The sequence below is a fragment of the Dreissena polymorpha genome, chromosome 2, assembly GCF_020536995.1.
Source record: "Dreissena polymorpha isolate Duluth1 chromosome 2, UMN_Dpol_1.0, whole genome shotgun sequence".
Taxonomy (NCBI): Eukaryota; Metazoa; Mollusca; class Bivalvia; order Myida; family Dreissenidae; genus Dreissena; species Dreissena polymorpha.
This window is the reverse complement of record NC_068356.1, coordinates 94955371-94978050: the sequence shown is the minus strand read 5'-3', so window position 1 is coordinate 94978050 and position 22680 is coordinate 94955371. Positions and strand designations below refer to the sequence as shown.

Below are 22680 nucleotides of genomic sequence, written 5' to 3'. Positions count from 1 at the left end.
ATATTGAAGCTAGCAACTTGATATTTGGCATGCATGTATATCTTATTGAGCTTTACATTTTGAGTGGTGAAAGGTCAAGGTCATCCTTCAATGTCAAAGGTCATATATATGGGGACATAGTGTTTCACAAACACATCGCTTGTTTTAAACATGGAATTTGGATTTATCAGGAATGGCGACTATAGGTCAGCATGGGCCAGAGAACCTGAAGCACGTAATCATCAACAACGGCACCCATGACTCAGTGGGGGGTCAACCTACAGACGCAGGCAGCCATGATCACTTCAACTTTGGGGCCATAGTGCTGGGCTGTGGTTATAGGGAGGTAGGATCTTCTTTGTTGCCAAATTTATATTAAAGCCTGGCTCTATAAAAATGAGGATTAATGCATGTGCATAAAGTGTAATCCCAGATAAGCCTGTGCAGTCTGCATAGGCTAATCAGGGACAACACTTTCCACTTTTATGATTTTTTTTTGTTTTAATCAAGATTCTTTTTGATAAAAATCCATTTTAGGAAGAATGTGTCATCCCGGATAAGCCTATAAGCGAACTGAACAGGCTTATCTCGAATGACATTTTAAGCACATGCATTTAACCCTGTTTTCTCAGAGCAGTGCTGATTTATTTTGCTATTGGTATAATTATCTGGTAAATTAACTAATTATTATGATTTTGTGAGTTAAACTGGTGCTGAATTATGATATTAAAACCATCAATTTCAAAGTAAATGGGTGTATACTGTAACCACCATGTATGTCTCTCCATCTGTACACAGACACAAACTTGTCCGCAAGTGAAAGAAATTGTTCTTTATGATATGAGGCAGTGCATGCAATTTGAATCTCTTTGTAAGAATTATGGCCCTTTTTTCACTTAAAATATGCATATTATTGATAAATCTATGTTAAAGTTTGCGTACCACCTCAAATATTTTCTATGTACCTTGTTATATTGCTTCTATATTTTGCACACTTCTTTACCAACATGACCCCAATCAATAAGCAAGAGCAGAAAACTGTATCAAGCATTTTGTAAGAATTATGTTCCCTTTTTATACTTAGAAAACTGAAAATTTTGTTAAGTTTTGAGTTTAGGTTCACTTTATTCCTAAAGTATCAAGGCTATTGCTTTCAAACTTCGAAAACTTTCTCACTATCATGAGGGTACTGTACCTGGCAAGTTGAATTTGACGTTGACCTTTGAATGACATTGACTCTCAAGGTCAAATTAATAAATTTTAATGAAATTGCTATAATTTCTTTAATTATGATCAGATTTGAATCACACTTTGACAAAACAACACTTACCTGACGTACCACAATTGACTCCACCCAAACCATTCCCCACGCTCCACCCAAGAATCCCCCCCCCCCAAAAAAAAAATTAATAATATAAATATTTGTTTTCCTTTTTTTTATTTTTGAAAGATCATCTAATAAATGATCACACCCCACATTATACCCCCTGTCCACCCACCCCCACCATTTTTTTTCTTTGAAACATGGCTAAAAAAACCCACAAATATTTATTTATTTTATTTTTAAAGGACCGTCCAACCATCCCGCCCAAGCTATTGCTATCAAACTTGAACTCAAATCTTATTAGTTTGTTTTAAATCTTTACAAATGTTCAATAGATGTGGAAAAATATACCTGAACTCAGAATCATCTATAAAATACAACTTCTTTAAAACATAAGCGATCAATATGTTTGAATTATAGCCCTCTTCCACTTAGAATATGACTATATTACCTTGACCTAATTGAATATGAACAATTTCCCCGTGATGGCTTACATTATACTGTCAAGCACTCGAATAGTCGAGCTCGCTGTCCTCTGACAGCTCTTGTTTCTATGCCAGTGAAAAAACTTACATAAAATATTTATTGCCTTTATATCATATGTAATTGTGCCTTGGTTATTTAGAACCCAAACAATATAACGTTTCTCACATCATAGCGACAATAAAGCAAATCCTATATTAAAATGTGTATTTTATTAGCTCATCTGAGAACAATGTGCTCATTGTGAACTTTTATGACTGCCTTTTTTACATCATTAATTATGTGTTGTGCGTCGTCATTTCCCTTGTTAACAATCTTGGTGCCACATTTTTTGTCCAATCTTCGTGAAACTCTGGGGGACAACTTTTCTTATATGGCAGTAATAAAGCCCTGTTACACTCTTAAAGATACATTTTTGAAAAACATATGCCGAAATGAAATCTTGTCTTAGATTGAATTCGGTCAAATGGTCAAATGAAATAAAGCCTTTTAACACTCTAAAAGTCAATTTTTCGTCAAATATTTATGAAAATTAATTTTGTTTTAATGATATATAAGCCATGCTTGAAAATAACAATATGCCTAAAAATCGAATATTTATGTTTCATAAATAACCTTCACTTTTTTGGACTCCACCTAAAGGACCTATTGTTTCAATAAAAATTGTTGTTGACTTTCTTTTTGAAGAAAGTTCTTTTTGCAGATTTACATTAAATAGTATAAGATTTTATAATGTTCTGTAATTTAAATTGCATTTTTTTATTGCTTTACTTTGATCTACATTTGTTGTTGTTAATTTTTGTTTGATGTTGATAAGTCCAACAAATAATGGGAAAAAAGTAACTACATAAATGTAGATTTTTGCTAGCTGTGAATACTTACATATCTTATGTATTACTCAGACACTTTGGTTTTACCCTTTTACATGAATATTTACAAATGTGTGGGAATGTACAGTCAACTTGCTATGGCTTAAAGATGCAGGGATCGACAAGAAAACTTCAGGCCATCCAAAGTTCGAGCCCAATGCTCCTTATATTATGTGCTTACAACTGTCTGCAACTGATTTAAATCTTCAATATAAGAGAATTCATAGTGCCTTAACTGTGTTCTTTTTACTGAATGTTATTTAACATGTACCAAATATTTATTTAATATTTGAACAGTTTATACAAAAAACAAGCAAACACAATACTGGCAATATAAATTTATCTTTGACCAGCAAATTTTACTTAATACAATTGCATGTAAGAATCAGGGCAAAGTTACGAAACATGCATTCCAAGGCTCTTTCAATTCAATTCTTACATGCCGTTTACAACAGTGAATATGAATATTAAAAAAACATGTTTACACCACAGAAAGATTACACAATACTTTTATTTATCACATGCCATACCGTGTTTCCCATGTAATATAACCATTACGAATATTTTTATCTTACACATGTGTAATATACTTTTTAAGTGTTTCCATTGGCTTAGTTTTCGCTTATTGACCAATCGCATTTTGTTATTTTGCTGAAATGACGTTAGAACGTCAAATGACGTCACGAAATGTAAACAACATTCGGGATTTATCATTTTGTTTGCGTAAATATTTATTTAATTTTCTCATTTAAACGCATGTGATAAAAAAGATCTGACATGTGTTGTCATTTCATACCATATTTTATTAAACTCGTCCAGGAAATTCATTAGTAAGCTCACCAAAGGCTCGCTTACTAGCAAAATTCCTGAACTCGTTTAATAAAATATGGTATGATATGACAACTCGTGCCAGATCCTATATTTATTCTTTAGTTTTGTTAAGGATGTTATTTTGTGTGGTATTGATGATTCACAATTTATTCCATGTGCCAAACATTTACGAGCAAACGCAAGATTGGGTTTGGGCACCTCATGAGAACTTCGTTGTGCTTCTGAAGCAGTACGTAGCCAATCTCATGTTGGAATATATATTGACATAAAATTAACACAATATTTTTGTACATCGTTATATCTTTGTTACCATACCACATATAGCGTTGAAATTGGTAGGAACACTGGTTTTGTGTAGGTTAACTTTATTTTAAGAAATATTCGTTGATTTTGAGTATGTATGTGGCTTTAAGTGCATGTAATTGTTACGAATGGTTTATGCTCAAATGTTGATAATTCCTGTTTCTACAAAACACAATCTTGTGTACTAATTGTCTATGTACTCGTGTATACCATTTAAAATGAAACCAATTTAAGTTTGATCAACTGACAAGTTTGCAAAATTAAAAAAAAATGAAGTGCCCCTAATCTGTACTTTTGTATGGGACTTGAAGCACATTCAAGCCATTAAAACGAAAGATGTGAAAATTGTGATCAGTACTGATCAAACACTTCAAATTTGAAAATTCGTCTATAAAATTCGAGTTCAGACGAAATAACAACAAGATATATGAGTATGTAGCAATATTTGTATTAACCTTTAAGGAGATATGATCCAAGGAGTCAACTGTAATATTTATTTGTACTTACTGAGTGAAGTGAAATTCGTTTGTTAAAAAGTATGACACTAAAGTAAAGTTACTGTTTTCATTATACATGTACTCGTGTTACACTTGTTTGTGCATAAATATAGGAAATAAATAATGATTTTGAATGTTTTGTAAGATAAATGTGTAGCTTTAGTTTCTATCAATGTTATGGTAATTGGTTAATTCAACGGAGACGGTCTCTGTGGAAACCAGATTTAATGCATGTAAAGTATAGTTGGAGATTAGCCTGTTAAGTCCGCTCCAGCTTATCAGGGGAAAAAACTTTCTACTGAGACTGTATTTTTGTTCATAAAAGACTTCTTTTGAAAAACATAATTCCATAAAAGCAGAAAGCGTCATCCTTTATTAGCATGTGGGACTGCACAGGCTAATCTTTGGCAATATTTTGCGCACATGGATGAAGCTTAGTTTTCCATAAAACTGGCTTAATTATTTATGTCTTTCTTGTTTTACATATTGCTTGAATTGTTTGGTTTAAGACTAAAGAAAACCACTTTCAATCTTGCGTGATGATTATTCCATAAATCTATTTTCAAGTTCATTCAATTACCATTCGATTGACAATTGTGGATTTATAATAAATTGTAACAGTTTGTATTGACTTTTCACTAAATACCCCAGTATTATTTGATTTTTTGACATTTTGTCCATGATCACTTCTACTGTCAATCTTCAAGTTACGTAATAAAGTGACATCAAATTGCATAGTTCTAATATTTGACGCACTATTGTTACTTTTTAGTAACACATGACCTAATTTAAAGAATGTGAACTTTTTGTTCGTTTAAAAAAGGCAAACACTACTTTCACTTTCATTTGTCGCGGTGAAACATAATATCTATAGCAGAGGGAGTAATCACGTGATAATCGATATGGCCATGTCCATGCCGTGGCAGTTATTTTTCGTCGTCTTATATTATTAATTGCTTTTGTTAAATGACGCTCAATTTCAATCCATTTCAGTAAAAAGGCAATTAGCGTTTATTTCGTATTAAAATACCCTTTATATCTCGACTTAACTCCCCGCAAATTGTCCCCGCAAATGTTCTTAACGAAAATTTGCTGTAATAAGGTCATTCAGCTAAGAAATTTCGCGCCGAGCAAAGTCGAGATATAGAGCAAATACTAAGTCGAAATAAGCACTAGTTTCTTTCTTGCTGATATGGCTTGAAAGTGAGCTGCTTTTAGAAAATTAATACAAGTAATAAAGGGTTTAAACGGCGATAAACCTGCCTCGGCATAGACGTCGCCATCTTGACTATCACGTGATCACCACCTCTATATAGCAAACGTAAAATACTTTTGCAAATCATAACATTGTTTTACGAACGATATTTGTTTTGTTTTCTAAGAATTGTTTTGCATTAAAAATGGTCGTTGAAAAATGCACTAAAATGGTGCTAGAAAAATACTCAGAAGAAACTCTTTAAAATAAAGTTTCTAAGTGAAAAACTGTAAGAATTAGAAAATTCAATGTTAATTATCTAATCTATTTCGTCTGCCAACATCCTACTACAACCTGGAAATTCAACGCAATTTTACAGTTAACCGCTCCGACTGTATTTTCGATTTGTGGTTAATAAGTCTATTGGCAAGCCAATGTAATAAAAGAACTCTTTGTATCACCCAATGTGCTTGCCATTATTAAGATAGATAATAAGTTGGAGTATACAAAAACGTGCATGTTTTTTTTTTGAAAACACTTTCCACACTTTTTTAGTGATAGCATTTTGTTAAAATTTATATCTAAACGACTTGCATTAAACGATATTTGTGTGGAGATCACATACGCATTATTATGATTTCGTTGCATATCATAAGAAATGAAAATATTGTTCAATCAAACCTTATCGTCACACAATCATGTCATTGGTTATATTTTATGTTCACAGTTGTCTACAAAATTAAAAGTGAACTCATAATAACACATTAGAAGATGCCTTGTTTATTAGGAAAAAATATAAGTTTTAATTTATGTCAAAACACGAACACAGAGTATACACTTATAAAGAAATATGTTGTATCCGTGGTCAAAAAGCCGGTTTTCGCAATTATTTCTAGTAGTAAATGCCGTTTTCTGAAAGAAAGAGAAAAGATAATAAGTTTTTATAAGTTATTATAAGTTCAAATAAGGTCAAGTCATTATCAATAAAAGATTGTTCGAACATGTTCGATAAAATTGGTGGACAAAAACTGTAATATTGTTATTTATTCTTAGAATCCTTCAATCACTGTTTACAAAGTTCCATAGAAATGAAGACAAGTTTCAATTATAAAATGAGAGTATTTTCTTGAAGCGGATCATCCTGATAAAAGACACAACTGTGAGCTGCAGAGAAGCTTGCAAAACTATGTAATAACATATGTTCACTATTTGCTGAGACAAGAAACAAGCAAAATGCAGTAAAAATCTAATAAAATATTGCATTGTTACAACAAGACATCTGGCTAGTTTACAAACTTCCGCTTTGCCATGAAGATGCATGTAAGGTATCATGGCAATCTGTAGAGTAATTGCATGTAAATAGCTTTATATTGAAATAACTTTTTGCTGTTTATACTGTCCTTAATCTGAGATAAAACATTGAAGAGGATCATCCTATGTGTATGAACAACTATTTGAAGGAAAGAAGCTTCCCGTGAATTCCAAAAGAGATAACCCGAACAAGCACGGCTTTATAAAATAAACATTGTCAAATATTTTCAAACCCCTAATTGCAAGAAGAATAACTTAAAACACATACGTATATGCATTATTTTCTGTAACAATCGCAATTTCTGTAACAATTATTAATTATCTATCGCTGGAAGCGGTAACTTATCTGTACATAACGCTTGAAACCATTTAACTACAAGAGGTGATAAAAACAGCTATATTTTTACTTTTGATGCCAAAGCGTGACTTCGCGAAAATTTTAATTTAACAAATCCAAGGTGGCTTCAATTTAGTCTTCTTGAATGTGTTTTTATTCTGGACAATGGAACTGCGCCTTAAACTATCATTCAATGCATAAAGTTTAAATTTAATCATATAATTATTTATTTTAAATGACCAGGAACGAACAACTAAATAAAGAGTAATATCTTGGAAATAATGTAGCAGGATTTAACATTCTATGTCGATGTACGAACTACAAACAGACGAAAGACCAGATGAATCCACTGTAGCCACCTTTCATTTTTGAAGAGGTATCCAATCGTCATTTGCTTACCTTACGTTCCTTTAGCGACACACTTTCCCTCTTTGCACCACTTAAACAGAATTGATTTATCAAGATAAATAACAATTAAATAAAAAAAACTAGATATATGAACTACTTCAAATCAGTAACGACTTTATAAACATAACTTTTGGTTTTATTTTATACACGTTTTTTAAACTACTAGAAGTTTTAATCTTGCACTTCATTATCATTTACAATTTCTTGAAAATTTCCAGTAAAATAGAACTGAAAAAGTACTGGTACGTTTGACTATGATCAAGTATCTTTAAAGAATAAATATTGGCGTTCACTTTCTCTTTCGATATCATCGAATCAAAGCTCTGAGCATATACTTGAATTCCTACCTTGTTCAGAGAAGGATCGTCGCACGGTGTGCCTCGGGCGGCAGCAATATCGAGGCAATTACCATCACGCTCGCATGTCATGTGCAGGCATATCCGCGGGTTTGTGGCCGACTAATAAATAATAATAACAATAGTAATAATTATAATGATGATGCTGATGAAGATGATGATGATGATGGTGATGATGATGATGAGGAGGAGGAGGAGGAGGATCTTATTGATGATGATAATGCTGATACTGATGATCATAATGATGCTAATTATTATGATGCTGACGATGAAGCTGATGATGCTACTTATTAAGCGGATGATTCTGACGCCCAATATGTTGACGATTATACTTGTTGTGGCTGCTGTAATGACGATGGGGTGGTGGTTTTGCAGTGGAAGGGGCGATGGTTGTTTTGTTAAGGTATATTATGGTGCTACTTTTACAAGTGAATTTAAAAGAGGTAGCCTCCCTTTCCGGTGTTGTTATTAAACAGTATCACCCCGTTATCCTCTTTTATACCTAACCTGATCGCATCCCAATTTCGAATTTTCTCCGTATTCAAGCTGGCATTGCTCTGTGGGCGAGTAAAGCTCCCCGGGTTGCTTGGTTGAGTGGATTTTGTACTCGTCCGTGGAGTCTCCTGGGTCCAGCAGGCAGCTTGAAAGAACGGTGCAGCTATGAGTCGTGTTCCAGATATATCATTATCGAATTCGCTTAATGTTTTTTTTTTTTATTCAATATAATACATACAATGTATACATGTATATTATCATACAACATAGTGGTTGTACAAAGCAATTAAGTTTATACATGTTATACAAGATATGCTAATATATATTTTTTTAAAGAGAAAAAAAAGAACAACAGAAGAATAGTTATGAAAAATGATGAGTTGTATAAAGTCGGAAGAAAGCATACTGGACTTGTGTGTTTTGTTGTATATTCACAATGATCTTATAAGATGGAAAAAATTATATACAAAAATATTTTAGAAATATAAACTAACATTAGAGTGAAATGTATATAAGTGGACAAACATTATAAGAATTTAATCCGATTCCATTTTTGTTCAAAGATTTGTAATGTGTCATTACTGAGGGCTATTTCTTTCTCAATCTGGATTTTTAGTTTAAGACTATTGACAAAACAATTAAAATTTGGTACTTGTTTTTTGTACTTCATGTTAAAGATAAAATATTTCATCAATATAAGAATAAAATTCACAATATTATTACAGTCTATTGATTTCAATGAGTAAATTCCGAAACTTACATTTAAGAAAGATAGTTTAACGTTTAGTTGCTGTTGTTCAAGAAAAGATACTAATTGATTCCAAATAGGCTGGATGTGTTTGCACTCCCAAAAAAGATGTTCTATAGTTTCGATGTTTTCACCGCAGAAGTCACACAGATTTGAGTTAGATAATTTACATTTAAAGAGATATTTATTTGTAGCTATTATTCTATGGATGTATTTATATTGAAAATTTCTCAGTGTGCTTTCAATAGTTGCTTTATATGGCATGGTAAATATGTGTTTCCAATTAAGTTCATGTTCTCCGAAAAGGGCTTCCCATTTATTTTGGGTTTTGGAGTTTTCTGTAGGTTTTTTAATTTGCAGTGTGTACAATATTTTATTCGGTTTGTTTTTTCTTCCAAGTATGTTTTCTACGAATGTTGTTTGAGTACATGGTGTATTATTTGTATTGATTTCAGATTTAATATGCATGGGTATGCTTTTGATTAGTGTGTAGTACTTCAGAAAATTATTTGAAGGTATTCCGTATATGTAGCATATATCATCAAAAGAGTAGAAATCCTTGATTCTGTAGTCATATAATTGGTCGACATATTTAATGCTTCGTTCAAACCAATCTTTATAGAAAAACGTCTTATTGTTTGAAGTTATGTCTTTATTGTTCCATAAAATAGTTTTACTGCTGGTTTTGGTTTCTAGGTTATGAGTGACATCACTCCATGCTGATAGAACATCAGACAGAAATATGTTTTTGTTTGCAATTTCATGTAAGATAGTATTGCTGATGTTACATTCAAAGAGTAAGGAGTCACCATATTGTTTTAGGATTTTCTGGTAGAATAATTTCCAATTACTTGTATTGGTATTATCTAGGTATCTTTTAACCCAGCTGCATTTGATTGCATTCAAGAATGAGTCAATGTTCGTTAATTGAATACCTCCATTTTCTACGGATTGAATTAACTGAGTTCGTTTTATTTTATCAGGCTTACCGTCCCATATGAAATTAAATATTGCTGATTTTATATCGTTAATAACATCATTTGGTGGATTTGGGAGAACTGTTAATACATAAATTAGTTTAGGAAGTGCAAATGTTTTCAATACTGTGTTTTTTCCGATTAGTGTAAGTTTACGGTGATGCCATGATTTTAAGCAGTTTTTGAAATTCTGTAATTTAGGTAGTATGTTTTTAAGAACTGTATCCTTTTCATTATTTGTGAAAGTAATTCCTAACGTTGTGGCTTCATCGGATGTCCAATTAAATTTCATTTCTTTTTTATATACGACATTACTTTGTTTTAATTTACCTACTCGTAGCACAGTACATTTACTTTTGTTTAGTTTAAGACCCGATGTCATTCCGTAGATGGTTAGTGACTCTATTAGGTTATGGAAAGAATCGTAATTGTCGTTTAAGAAATAAGTTGCATCGTCAGCAAATAGGGACTGTTTGATATCTTCATCAGGATCTAGTGATATGCCTTTTATGTGTTTATTTGATTGGATGTGATGTGATAGATACTCGATGCAAATAATGAATAGCGATGATGAGAGTGGACATCCTTGTCGAACCCCTCGTTCGATGTTAAAACTATTTGAAAAGAAGCCATTGTTAATGATTATACTGTTAATATCGGTATAGAATAATTTAACCCATTGAATGAGACTTTCACCAAAGTTCATATTTTCTAAGCAAGAGAACATAAATGAATGATCGAGTGAATCGAATGCCTTTTCAAAATCTGCAAAGAATATAAGACCAGGATTGTTTGAATTGTTAAAATAGTTTATGCATTCTTGGATAAGACGAACGTTTTCACCAATGTAACGTCCTTTTATGAAACCAGATTGAGATTTTGAAATGATTGATGGTAATATTTTTTTTATTCTGTTTGCTATACTTTTAGTTGCAATTTTATAATCATTATTTAGTAAACTAATCGGGCGCCAGTTTGATAAGGATTCTAAGTTTTTTCCAGGTTTTGGAATGAGTGATATAATACCTTGTTTTTGTAGCGTAGTTAAGTTTTCGTTGTTAAATGAATAGTTAAGTGAATTACTTAGATGTGTTTTTATATCATTCCAGAATATTTTATAAAATTCGATTGTGATGCCATCAGATCCTGGGCTTTTGTTATTTTGCATATCTTTTAGGGCTAATCCACATTCATATTCATTAAGTAATCCGTCGCACAGTTGTTTTTCCTCTTGGTTTAAAGCGTGATGTGTATTTTTAAAAAGGGTGTTATTTTCAACATTTTTTCGTTTATATAGTGCTTCGAAAAATAAACGTTGTTCTTCTAGTATTTGAGTCATGTTTGTTATATCTTTGCCATTGACTACTATTTTGTGTACAGTTTTTTGTTCACTTCTACGTTTTTCAATGTTTGCGAAGTATTTTGTATTTTTTTCATTGTGTTCAACATGCTGTGCACGCGCTCTTAGTATTATTCCATTGAGATGTGTATGATAAATTCCGTCTAATATTTGTTTTTTTAATGTTATTTCATTTTCAATATCGGTGGTATCCTTTGTGTTTGTTTGATGCAATTGTTTTTCAAGTGTTTCAATGGTTTTGATGGTTTCAGTTTCAAGTTTGTGTGTTTCTTTACGTTTAAATGATGTGTATCTAATTGTTGTGTTACGTATATTTCCTTTAATTACTTCCCATAAGGTGTTTGGGTTTGCATCTTTATTATTTTGAACTGTATTTAATATTTCCTGTTTTATTGTGTTTGATATTGTGTATCCAATAAGATGCTGTTGTTAATTTTAAAGTATCCTGGGCCTCTTTCAGGTTGTATATTGTGCAGTTTAAGTTCAACTATAGAGTGGTCAGTCATAAATCCTGGTTTTATGTTACATGTGTCAATAATGTTGCAAAGAGATTCAGATATTAAAAAATAGTCTAATCTACAAAATATTGTTGGTTTTGTGTTTGAGTGCCAGGTGAATTTGCTTTCGTTTGGGTATACTGTACGCCAGATATCTATCATATTGTAGTTTTCAATTATGTTATTTAAAATGTTTCTATTTTTAGGATGAGTATAAATGTTTCCATTCTTTTTATCTAATAATGGGTTCAGGACAGTATTGAAATCACCGCCGATTATAATATTTTTATCTTGGTTACTAATTATAAAGGATTGTAATGTTTCGTAAAATGCGGAATCATCTATGTTGGGACCGTAAACGTTGATTAATGTAAGTTCTGTTTCATGTATTTTGATATCTATACTTGCTAGTCTGCCAATTATTATTTCGTTAAGGTTATCAACTGTGATCCCTATGTTACTTTTTATCAGAAAGGCAATGCCTTGTTTATTAGTACATTGTCCACTGAGGTAGATATCCCCATCCCATTCATTTTTTAAGGTTTGCGCTAAAGTGTGTGTCAAGTGACTTTCTTGTAATAAGCATACATTATATTTTTTTTCGTCTAACCATTTGAAGATTTTTATGCGTTTATCTTTGCTGTTTAGCCCTTTTACATTTAAAGTACATAGCTTGATCATTTAAAAAAGGGTGATGTAAATGATAATGTATGTGTGCTTGTCCAGTTAGTTTCTATTTGAAAACGTGTCCAGTTGGTTTCTATTATAAGAAGTAAGATGTCTACACAAACAAACAAAATTAGAAAACAAAAATAAGGGATACAAAAGGATGAGTATTCCATAAAAAAGAAGGAGTAAAAAAAAATAATCATAAATGTGAGATTATAACAATAATAAACGACTGGTCTCCAATAGAGACATAAACAGCGCATTTCCTTACACTGGAAATACACAAACTAATTGAATTAATGATCTGAGATACAAAAAGTATATATGTATAACACCGTAGATTATATGGTAGCTTATAGTAATAATAATAATAATAATTTTATAGCAAACATGAATATGCTAGTCCTTTTCTTTCTTTTTTTTATCCTTTCGTTTTTGCTCCCATATAGACCGCGACAGTTCAACGACGCAATATTTATATCATTCATTGACAAAAATAGGTGGCATTAAATTATAAAGACAGTGTTTTTGTCTCTTCTTCATAAGATATTTTAGTGAAATAGAAATAAAGGTCAGATAAGTACACTGTACACAACAATTCACCATCCAAGTTACAAAAATAGCTATTTCATAAAGAAAAACATTGTGTTTTGCTAAACATTATCATATGTAAGAAGATTTTTTCTTCTAAACAAACATGCATAGATTAAAAGAAAACAACACAAAAGGTTATATGTACAAGCAAAATACAAATATTATGTTAAGGGATGATGATTAAATACGGTTCTGTCAACATCGTATAAATGTAGGTAGTGATCTGAAAAAAAACACGTATATATGACACCGTTCAATGGATGATGACTCTTTGAAAAAAAAATCACTGTATAGCGAAAGTCGTTTTCTACCTAATATATAGCATTACAAGTGTACATATCCTGGTTTCCATGTGATGTGGATTTATATTCAAAAATTAAAAATGAGTCGATCAACTAACGTACTGTGTGTGTGTGTGTGTGTGTGTGTGTGTGTGTGTGTGTGTGTGTGTGTGTGTGTGTGTGTGTGTGTGTGTGTGTGTGTGTGTGTGTGTGTGTGTGTGTGTGTGTGTGTGTGTGTGTGTGTGTGTGTGTGTGTGTGTGTGTGTGTGTGTGTGTGTGTGTGTGTGTGTGTGTGTGTGTGTGTGTGTGTGTGTGTGTGTGTGTGTGTGTGTGTGTGTGTGTGTGTGTGTGTGTGTGTGTGTGTGTGTGTGTGTGTGTGTGTGTGTGGTGTGTGTGTGTGTGTGTGTTGTGTGTGTGTGTGTGTGTGTGTGTGTGTGTGTGTGTGTGTGCGTGCGTGCGTGCGTGCGTGCGTGCGTGCGTGCGTGCGTGTGTGTGTGTGTGTGTGTGATCGCGTATGTATCCGCACGTGTGTGTGCGCGTGCGTGCATGTGTGTGTGCATGTTTGAGTGTGTGCGTGTGCTGGTTTTACTTTGCGTGCGCGCGAGCGTGTGAGTTATGGGCATGCGTACGTGTATATGTTTTTGCGTTTTTGCGTGTTGGTTTTTGCGTGTGTGTATGTTGTTATAATTATTAAGCGTTGATAACAATAATAACTAAATAAATATGGCTATTGTAATTACAAAAAATTGTTAATATCAAGAGACACATGCTCTATAAGAAAAACAAATGATTTGTATGGTAAAGCTGTAAAATAACAGATGTACACAGGTACTTTTTCACATCCGTCTCTTTGTCGATCCAAATATACGAAAACGAAATGTGCTTAGATCGACTGACGGATACTCACGTGTTTATTAAATAAAGGGAGACTTGTTAGAAGTTATCTACGTTTGGAATGTAAATCTCATATTTTAATCAGTCTGTATCCGGCCGTCAGTTAATCTAGTTCCGAAAAAAAGATGAACTAGACTAACCACCGGATGTGTTGAATTCGCTTAATGTTAACATAAATCGGCTAAGTTTAATATGTGCAGTCTTTTCCTAGGTCAGATTTGCCGATGCAAATGGTTTACAGGATTTAATTGCACACAGCGTAAAAGCATCTGAATGCAACTGCGTCGTTTGATTTGGTTTGAATGGTTGATTGGGAAGTACACAGGTCGATACACTATTTCCAAAATATATAAGCAGATATTCGTAAAAGTGAAAACAAGTTTTTTTTATTTTTGCTATCGCAATAAATTATCCTCCATTTGATATTGGTTTCCGAATTGCTTTCAATCATTAAACATCTATTGGCCTTTCCAATATAAGGCATTGTGTTATTCCCTTAAAATCAAACAACTATGAAGCGCAATTAATGTGTGACTTATTTAATTGATTCTGCCTGCTTTGGGCCCGAACTGGCAGTAACGTGTGTTACCGAACATGATAGTCCGGTGAATAGATATCATTTTGCTTGTATTTAACCCTTTCAGTGCGGGAACCGAATTTTGAAGGCCTTTGCAAACAGTTTGGATCCAGATGAGACGCCACAGAACGTGACGTCTCATCTGGATCCAAACTGTTTGCTATTCTGATAGTATTCTTTGAAAAAAAATCGAAGAAAATGCTAATTTTAGAAATTCAGCAGACGACATTTTAGCTGACGACAAATTTCCCAGCATGCAAAGGGTTAATACGCTCAGTTTGTAACATTCTTTTCACCATGAGGTCCTCTACAGACTCACTTGTCAGTACCCAGAGCCTGGATGTAATGTTTGAACTGCTTTATGGAGCATGTCGAGAAGCGCCAGGGGTTCATCGTGTACGCATCGCCGCTACTGAATGAGGACACAGACGGGGCCATGAGGAACTTTGAGTGGGCGGGACAAGCCGAGGCGACGGCATCTCTTGGGTCGCCGTCATGCTCGGAACCGAGGCTGCAACCAAAAACTGCATGCATTAACACCAAAGCGCTATGCTTTAAAGGTTGCACATTCCTGCCTTTTTACATATATATAACAATATAGCAAATATTTGGACGCTGAATGTCACAATGTTAAAGGGGCTTTTTCACAGATTTTGGCATGTATTGAAGTTTGTCATTAAATGCTTTATATTGATAAATGTAAACAATGTATATAAAAAGTTCAATTAAAGAAAAACAAGAATAAAATTGAAGAAAGAAAAAAAAGTAAACCTCAACTGGGCTCAAACCACTGACCCCTGGAGTAAAAGTCTATCGCTAAGACCAAACGGCCATCCTTGCTCATACGATAAATGATACATTTTATACTTTATATAAGCTATCCCTGTAGTTTCACAAAATATAACAACAACAGCAGAACTCTCCAAATTATGCAATCGTTTCGCGTTGCAACGCTTTCTAATTTTCAGGTTTTAAAGCGTCAAAAGATGCATACAATGGATATTTTAGAGCATGGTAAATGTTCAGTATTACGGTTCCCTCACAAATATCCTCACTACAAGGCAAATTTGCGAATCTGAAACATTTTTTTATTTGTCAATTTACGGAAACGTGAAAAGACCCCTTTAAGTTACAATTGATGTATTTGAACTATTTTGAAGTCATTTATTGGTGTGTGTTTTTGTAATTATTGAGTGGAGTTAAAGTTCCTGAATAAACATCAACTGTCTAGTAAGGTGACCACAAACCAATGCCTGTGCGCCGCCAAGTGGGAGGAGGACCAGGTCCTTTTATACGAGTCTTTGTAAAACAGCGGTAGCAAGCCGGTGGCAGCAAACGAGAGATTACGTTTTAAATGCGCAGTTTATTCCAAAAAAATGCTCTCTTATACACAGGTATACATCTACACGTATACATTGTATTGATCATAAGAACATACATGTACCTTTTTTAGTATATGAACTTACTTGTGTCCTAATTCGTGCGCAGCGACACTTGTCGTTGTGTAGTAGTCATCGTCCTCTTGAATGGACACACGATTACTTTTACACACGCCGTTCATATCAGCCATCCCTACCACGACATACGATCTCTTTCCTTCGTCAACCGAGTATATGTCGTATCTACGAGATTTCATACATGGTACAATAATCAATACATATCTGGTTGTTTTTGTTTTGTACGAACGATTACATTACAACAAACACAATATTATATGTTAATGTGTTCATCAGTTTCTAGTACACATATTATACTAAGTTAAAAGTTATCTGTATCTTCTACGAGCATGTCTGGTTTGCTTTGTTACCAATGCCTGGTTTGATTTAATGCATATAATGGATATGCTAAGTCACGACCTACTCGGTAAACACCATAGCGTGATCATTATCGGGTGTGCCAGAGAGACCAGCAAGCCAGTCGACAAGTTTTGTTGCGTAGAATTCGCCATCTGCAACCTCCCTCCCCTCAACCGTCTCCACTGTTTGAGCATTCGGTAACGGATTGTTGGCAGCAATCGTCTGAAAAAAACATCCAGACACTTGTTCAAATAAAAGCTAAATGGATACATCAAATATTAGCAATAGTACACACAAAACACAACAAAATATCAGCATTGAGTAAAAAATGTGTATATAATCATCGCGTCTATGGATATTCATAATTTGAAAATAATAAATAATGCCATGCTGTGAAATCCCAAAGCTTCCAATTGTACCAGGATTTGGGATCATATGCCTCTGTTGCTGATGCTACTGATGCTGCCATATTACGTTTCTAAATTGAAAAAAAAACTGATTATGGGGATGAAAGCCAAGAAAACAAAAATTATAAATCTTCAACCTTTGAATCCTACCTTGTAAATGATGATTCCAGTCATAGTCACGTAAATCCTCAACTCGGGATCGTCGATGCTTTCATAGCGAAGACTCATCTAAAATGGCACCAGAATTGTGTTTACTCTTGGTTAAGGCGAACATCACTACCAGACATAATATACAAATGTCAATAAAATCTGTTATATATTGTGTTTTAATTACAGCACTATCATTATACAGCATACTATTTAATAAGATATGCCGAATTCCAGCTTTTTGTCAAGTAGATCAACGGATGCAAACGGATATATATTAATTCACTATAAATAAATAAACCCGTATACATGTCTGTCAATCGTGTAAAGCGCCTATCAGAAAACATATGTTAATATACCATATAATTTAATTATAGTCTGGTTATTAATATTCCAGCTTTTAAAGACCGCAAGTTCGTGTTCATCCTAATTCATGATAGGCGCAAATTGTTGTTGAACTTTGCATGAACGCACAGAGCAAAAACATTATTGACATTGTTTCAAATTTATTATTGTCTAAAAAGAAATGTTACGAAAGATAATAAAGTGTATGTGAATACTGGTAACATATATCACAAGGCAGTATGACAATACATTTCGCCCGAGCATTCATTAGTAAATTTGTGTAATTATGTAAATGAAGTTATCAGTCTAGTAGACACGGGTCTGTGCTAACGAATTTGCTTCACGAACCGTGAATAGCACAGTTCGATTCGCCATCATATCCGACTTATTTATCATCGTTCGCACAAGACGTTTTACACAGGTGAAGTGTTTTACATGCCACCGTGCTCTAAAAGTCAATGGGTCAATCATTTCTGGAATGGAGCGTCTCCCGCCATCCGTAACCTTAATAAAATATCATGAGGGCGAGGTCATATGGAGAAGATCCCGATGTACTCCAAACGTTCTTCTACGACACAACCGTGCACACATTCACAAACACACATACACGCGCTATCTATCCTACCCCGTTAATGATGTGAGAGAAACGCTTCCGGATGAACAACTCAGTTGCCTGATCCTTAGTCATAGTGGCCGTGTCAACAGCTTTTGCGTAGTACCTGCAATCGTAAACAGAAACTGGCTTAGACAGGTACGCCGAATACCAGTAATATATGAATGCTTGGTGAAAACAATATTGGCATCGTAGCTCCAGAAAAGTGCTTTACGAAATAGCATATCGGGATAATAAATTATTATTTATCAACTGTATATTACTCAATCGTTGCAACAAAACTAAGTAAATGTAATGAGCTGAACGAAAAACGTAACATTGAAGTAAAAATATGGCATAAAACCACAAAAATACAATTTCTGAATCAGTTATTAATTGCATACATTCCTTTAAACGTAGAGCTTTTGTTTGGTAATATAACTTTTTTATTATTATTTAAAATCTTATGAGCAGATGTGTTAGGGAACGTCATGTCATATTCAATAGCAAAGAACCTTTCTTAATAAAGAACAATTTACTAGCAAGACCCTATACTCCATACTTTTTCCAGACGGAAGGGTCGACGCCGACAAGGATTTCCAGGGCGTACGTCTTGGTTGATTGTCTCTCCTGATGATGAAGTGTCTGTTATTGAAACACATAATATATCATTTTAATAATCCTTATAAATGGTAGAAATTCTTCAAATATACTTTTGAGGATACAGTTAGTTATGGTACATTGATTAGGTATTCACAAAAAAAGAAACGTGATAGCACATGATGATAGCACATTAAAAAACGCATTTAAGCAATACACGTGTTCATAGGGCATACCGCTTTCATGGCCAAATTGGTCTTTTGACTTTTTAGTGTGACGTTGGTCCTAAAGGTTGGGAGACTTGTACAAGCGACAAGCCGTATCCTGCTGGTGGTCAGTTGTGGTTTTCTAAGTGCATGGTAAACAAACGGTTACAGTCCGGAGCAGTTCTTTAAAGCCAAATTGCACCTTTGATATATCAATGTAACCTTGACATTTAAGGTAAGGTGACGGGTGGTAAGCACACGTCGTTTTATGATTGGTAACATTTGCGCCAAGTTATTGATTAAAAATCCATCAATATATGGCAAAGTTATGGCATAGACAGGCACTGTCAAGCTTGTTTATGGAAATTTTGGCTTTTGATATCTTGGTAATACATTGACATTTTACGTAAGGGGACGGGCGTTACACGCAACACATCTCTTATGATGGATAAAGGGACTTGTTCACAGATTTTGGCATGTTGTGAAATGTATCATTAGAAGCTTTAAGTTAATACAGCGGGAAAAAAATACCAGTATAAAACAAGAAAAAAATAGAGAAAAAAAAGGCATCCAAACCTGGGCTCGAACCATTGATCCTTTGAGTAAAAGTGTAATGCTTAAACCACTCCGTGCTGATATACATTATATGGAATTCTATACTTTACATAAACAATCCAGGTAGTGTCACGAAATATAAAGATAACAACAGAACTCTCCAAATTATTCAATCGGTTCGCGTTTGTTACGATTTATAATTTACAGGTTTTTAAATCGTAAAAAGATGCATGTAATGAATATTTTAGAGCATGGAAACTGTTCAGCAATATTGTTACCTCGAAAATAACATAACTACGAAGACAATTTGCAAATATGAAACGATTGTTTTCAATTTTGTCAATGTACCAAACCGTGAATAGATCCTTTGAATTAAAATATGTGCCACGTTACTTTAAAGTAAACTTTATAGCTGTGACAGGTATTTTCAGCCTGACACGTCGGACACTCGTACATGTACAGAGATACAGACGGACAGTGCGACTTGCATGATACTTGTTTATCTTCCATTTATGCAATACATACAATTATGTAGAAGCTTGCTCAGTATAAATAAGAACCCACATAGCACGATGAAAAACTACTTGGTAATATCTATAAATCCTGATTTCATATAAGCAGCCATGCTTTATTATTAAATAAAATGAACCATTTTCATCACCTCTGTAAAGGCATCCAACTCGCTCTTCATCAGGAGTTGTCGTAATTCTTTGGCAAGCTCTGAAACCACCAAAGATACATACATTAAAATCTATTCAGTCATTTACAATTAATTTTAAACAAATCGCTAATGTCCTATTTTCCTTTAAAGACTTTGAGAAATACCGTGTGCAATGTTGTTGATATTGTTCAATAGTTTCATGTATTGATCATTGCTATACTTATTTGCCAATTGTTTTGGATACGATGAGTGGTGCGCATGTGAAACTATTTCTGATTTCTATCTTTAACTATTGCAGAAACATACACGAACGCATTGCCGTCTGTGTTTGAAACTGTCATAGATGTGCTGCTTTAGCTTTATCGGTGTTTCATATGTATGTTTCTGAAACTGCATGCATATCGTATATCGCTTGTAATTTATCGGACATACAATTTTGACTACATCTGTAATTAACTTCAAACGTTCTCTGATATTCGTTTTGAACTATATCAGATATGCAAGTGGAACTATGTCAGATATACCCTTTGAGAAAATCAGATATCCATGAAACTCTTAGATATGCTATTAGAACTGTATCGGACATACACTTAAAATTCAATTGGATATAAATGTACATGTTGAACTATCATAGTCATTAACTTGAAACTATCTCGAATAAACACTTGAATATGAACTTCAAACTTTCACAGACGACAGACAGACAGACAGACGGACAGACAGACAGACAGACAGACAGACAGACAGACAGACAGACAGACAGACAGACAGACAGACAGACAGACAGACAGACAGACAGACAGACAGACAGACATACAGACAGACAGACAGACAGACAGACAGACAGACAGACAGACAGACAGACAGACAGACAGACAGACAGACAGACAGACAGACAGGAAAGACAGACAGACAGACAGACAAACAGACAGACAGACATGCAGACAAACAGACAGACAGACACACTGACATCCCAGACACATAGACAGACAGACAGACAGACCGACATACACACACCCAGACACATAGACACCCAGACCGACAGACAAACAGACACACACCCACACAGACATACAGACAGATAGGCAGACGGTTTATTCAGACTTATACACATGCACATCGTATTCGTGCTTATAATATGGTAAGACGCGAACGCGACGCCACAAAAAATACATTTATTAAATGTAAAATTGCGTATGTCTGATCCGTATTCTTTTACGCTGGACAGTAAAATACAAAAACAAGCATACACAATTTTGCAAATCTATTTAAAAAGATGTATGCTTGATTATGCATTTACATCACAGACATAGTATTGCTGCTGATGTTACCGACATAAGAGGCCATTAAATAGCATTTTTGTTTTTAAGAGAGTACACCTGCCAAAAAATATGACATTTTTTAAAAGAAAATATATTTTACCATTTTTAAGTTGCACAATGAGCCGGTAACAATAATAGGTTATCTGGTTAATTTTGGTAAAGTGTTGCAAAGTTAAGCTAAACTGTATTTATGTTATGGGCAAAGGTCATCTGTGCCAAAGATATTATTATCAGTTTCTGATGTTAGACGTACTAAATATTCAGCAAATGCTTAACCCATTTATGCCTAGTGGACTCTCCCATCCTTCTAAATTGGATCAATTTATTTCCAAAATTAGGGATGTCTAGTATATTTATTTCTATATTTAGAATATTTCTTACAGAAATTCCTTTAAGCAAACAGCGCAGACCCTGATGAGATGCCGCATCATGCGGCGTCTCATCTGGGTCTACGTTGTTTGCCAAGATCTTTTTTTCTAGACGCTAAGCATAAAATGGGTTAATAGAATAATCGTCAAAAAGGCAACGGTTATCATTTAATTTAAGCTGCCTCACTGTTACAGAAGAATCTGTAGACATAAATATTACGTGGATGGTTTAACTAGACAGTACATATGTATATAGGTTACCTTCGCTAATGTGACCCCGTCTAGAAATAGCAATGCGATTTACCACCCTGGAAAGCATATGGGGATTAAGCTTGTTGCCGGCCAGTGATCTTGACTCAAACATTTCCCGCGTCGGGTTGATTTCGAATGCGTAATTGTCAATCACCAAACTACCAGTCTACAAATAAACAAGGGACAAAATTGTCACACAACCAGGTTTTCAATTTGAGAAAAAAAAGTCTGATAAAGGGAGACAATTAAAAATGTGCATTGTTACCCCCCTTGTGTAAGATTCAATCTAGTTTTACTCTTGGCGATCTTGATTTTAATTTGAAAAAAAAGTATGATAAATGGAGACCAACTCAAAATGTGTATTGTTACTGATCAATGGGGTTAACCCCCATTGGTTCAAAATCAATCTATATTTAGTCGTGGCGACCTTGACCTTGGATATAT

The 22680-nt window shown here is 34.0% G+C and overlaps 1 protein-coding gene across 1 annotated transcript in view; it reads right to left on the bottom strand.

The window, feature by feature from the left end:
- Positions 1-6257: 6257 nt before the first annotated feature.
- LOC127868120 (A disintegrin and metalloproteinase with thrombospondin motifs 13-like) overlaps positions 6258-22680 on the bottom strand; it is a 35833-nt gene continuing 19410 nt past the window's right edge. The window contains exons 5-16 of the mRNA XM_052409736.1: positions 22246-22402; positions 20295-20353; positions 18835-18917; positions 18306-18399; positions 17339-17416; positions 16846-17003; positions 16452-16607; positions 15305-15496; positions 8401-8533; positions 7885-7995; positions 7529-7568; positions 6258-6393 (exon numbers count right to left, since the gene is read on the bottom strand). Coding sequence (XP_052265696.1) covers positions 7530-7568; positions 7885-7995; positions 8401-8533; positions 15305-15496; positions 16452-16607; positions 16846-17003; positions 17339-17416; positions 18306-18399; positions 18835-18917; positions 20295-20353; positions 22246-22402 — 1260 coding nt within the window. The 3' untranslated portion in view covers positions 6258-6393; position 7529. The remainder of the gene's footprint in view (positions 6394-7528; positions 7569-7884; positions 7996-8400; positions 8534-15304; positions 15497-16451; positions 16608-16845; positions 17004-17338; positions 17417-18305; positions 18400-18834; positions 18918-20294; positions 20354-22245; positions 22403-22680) is intronic.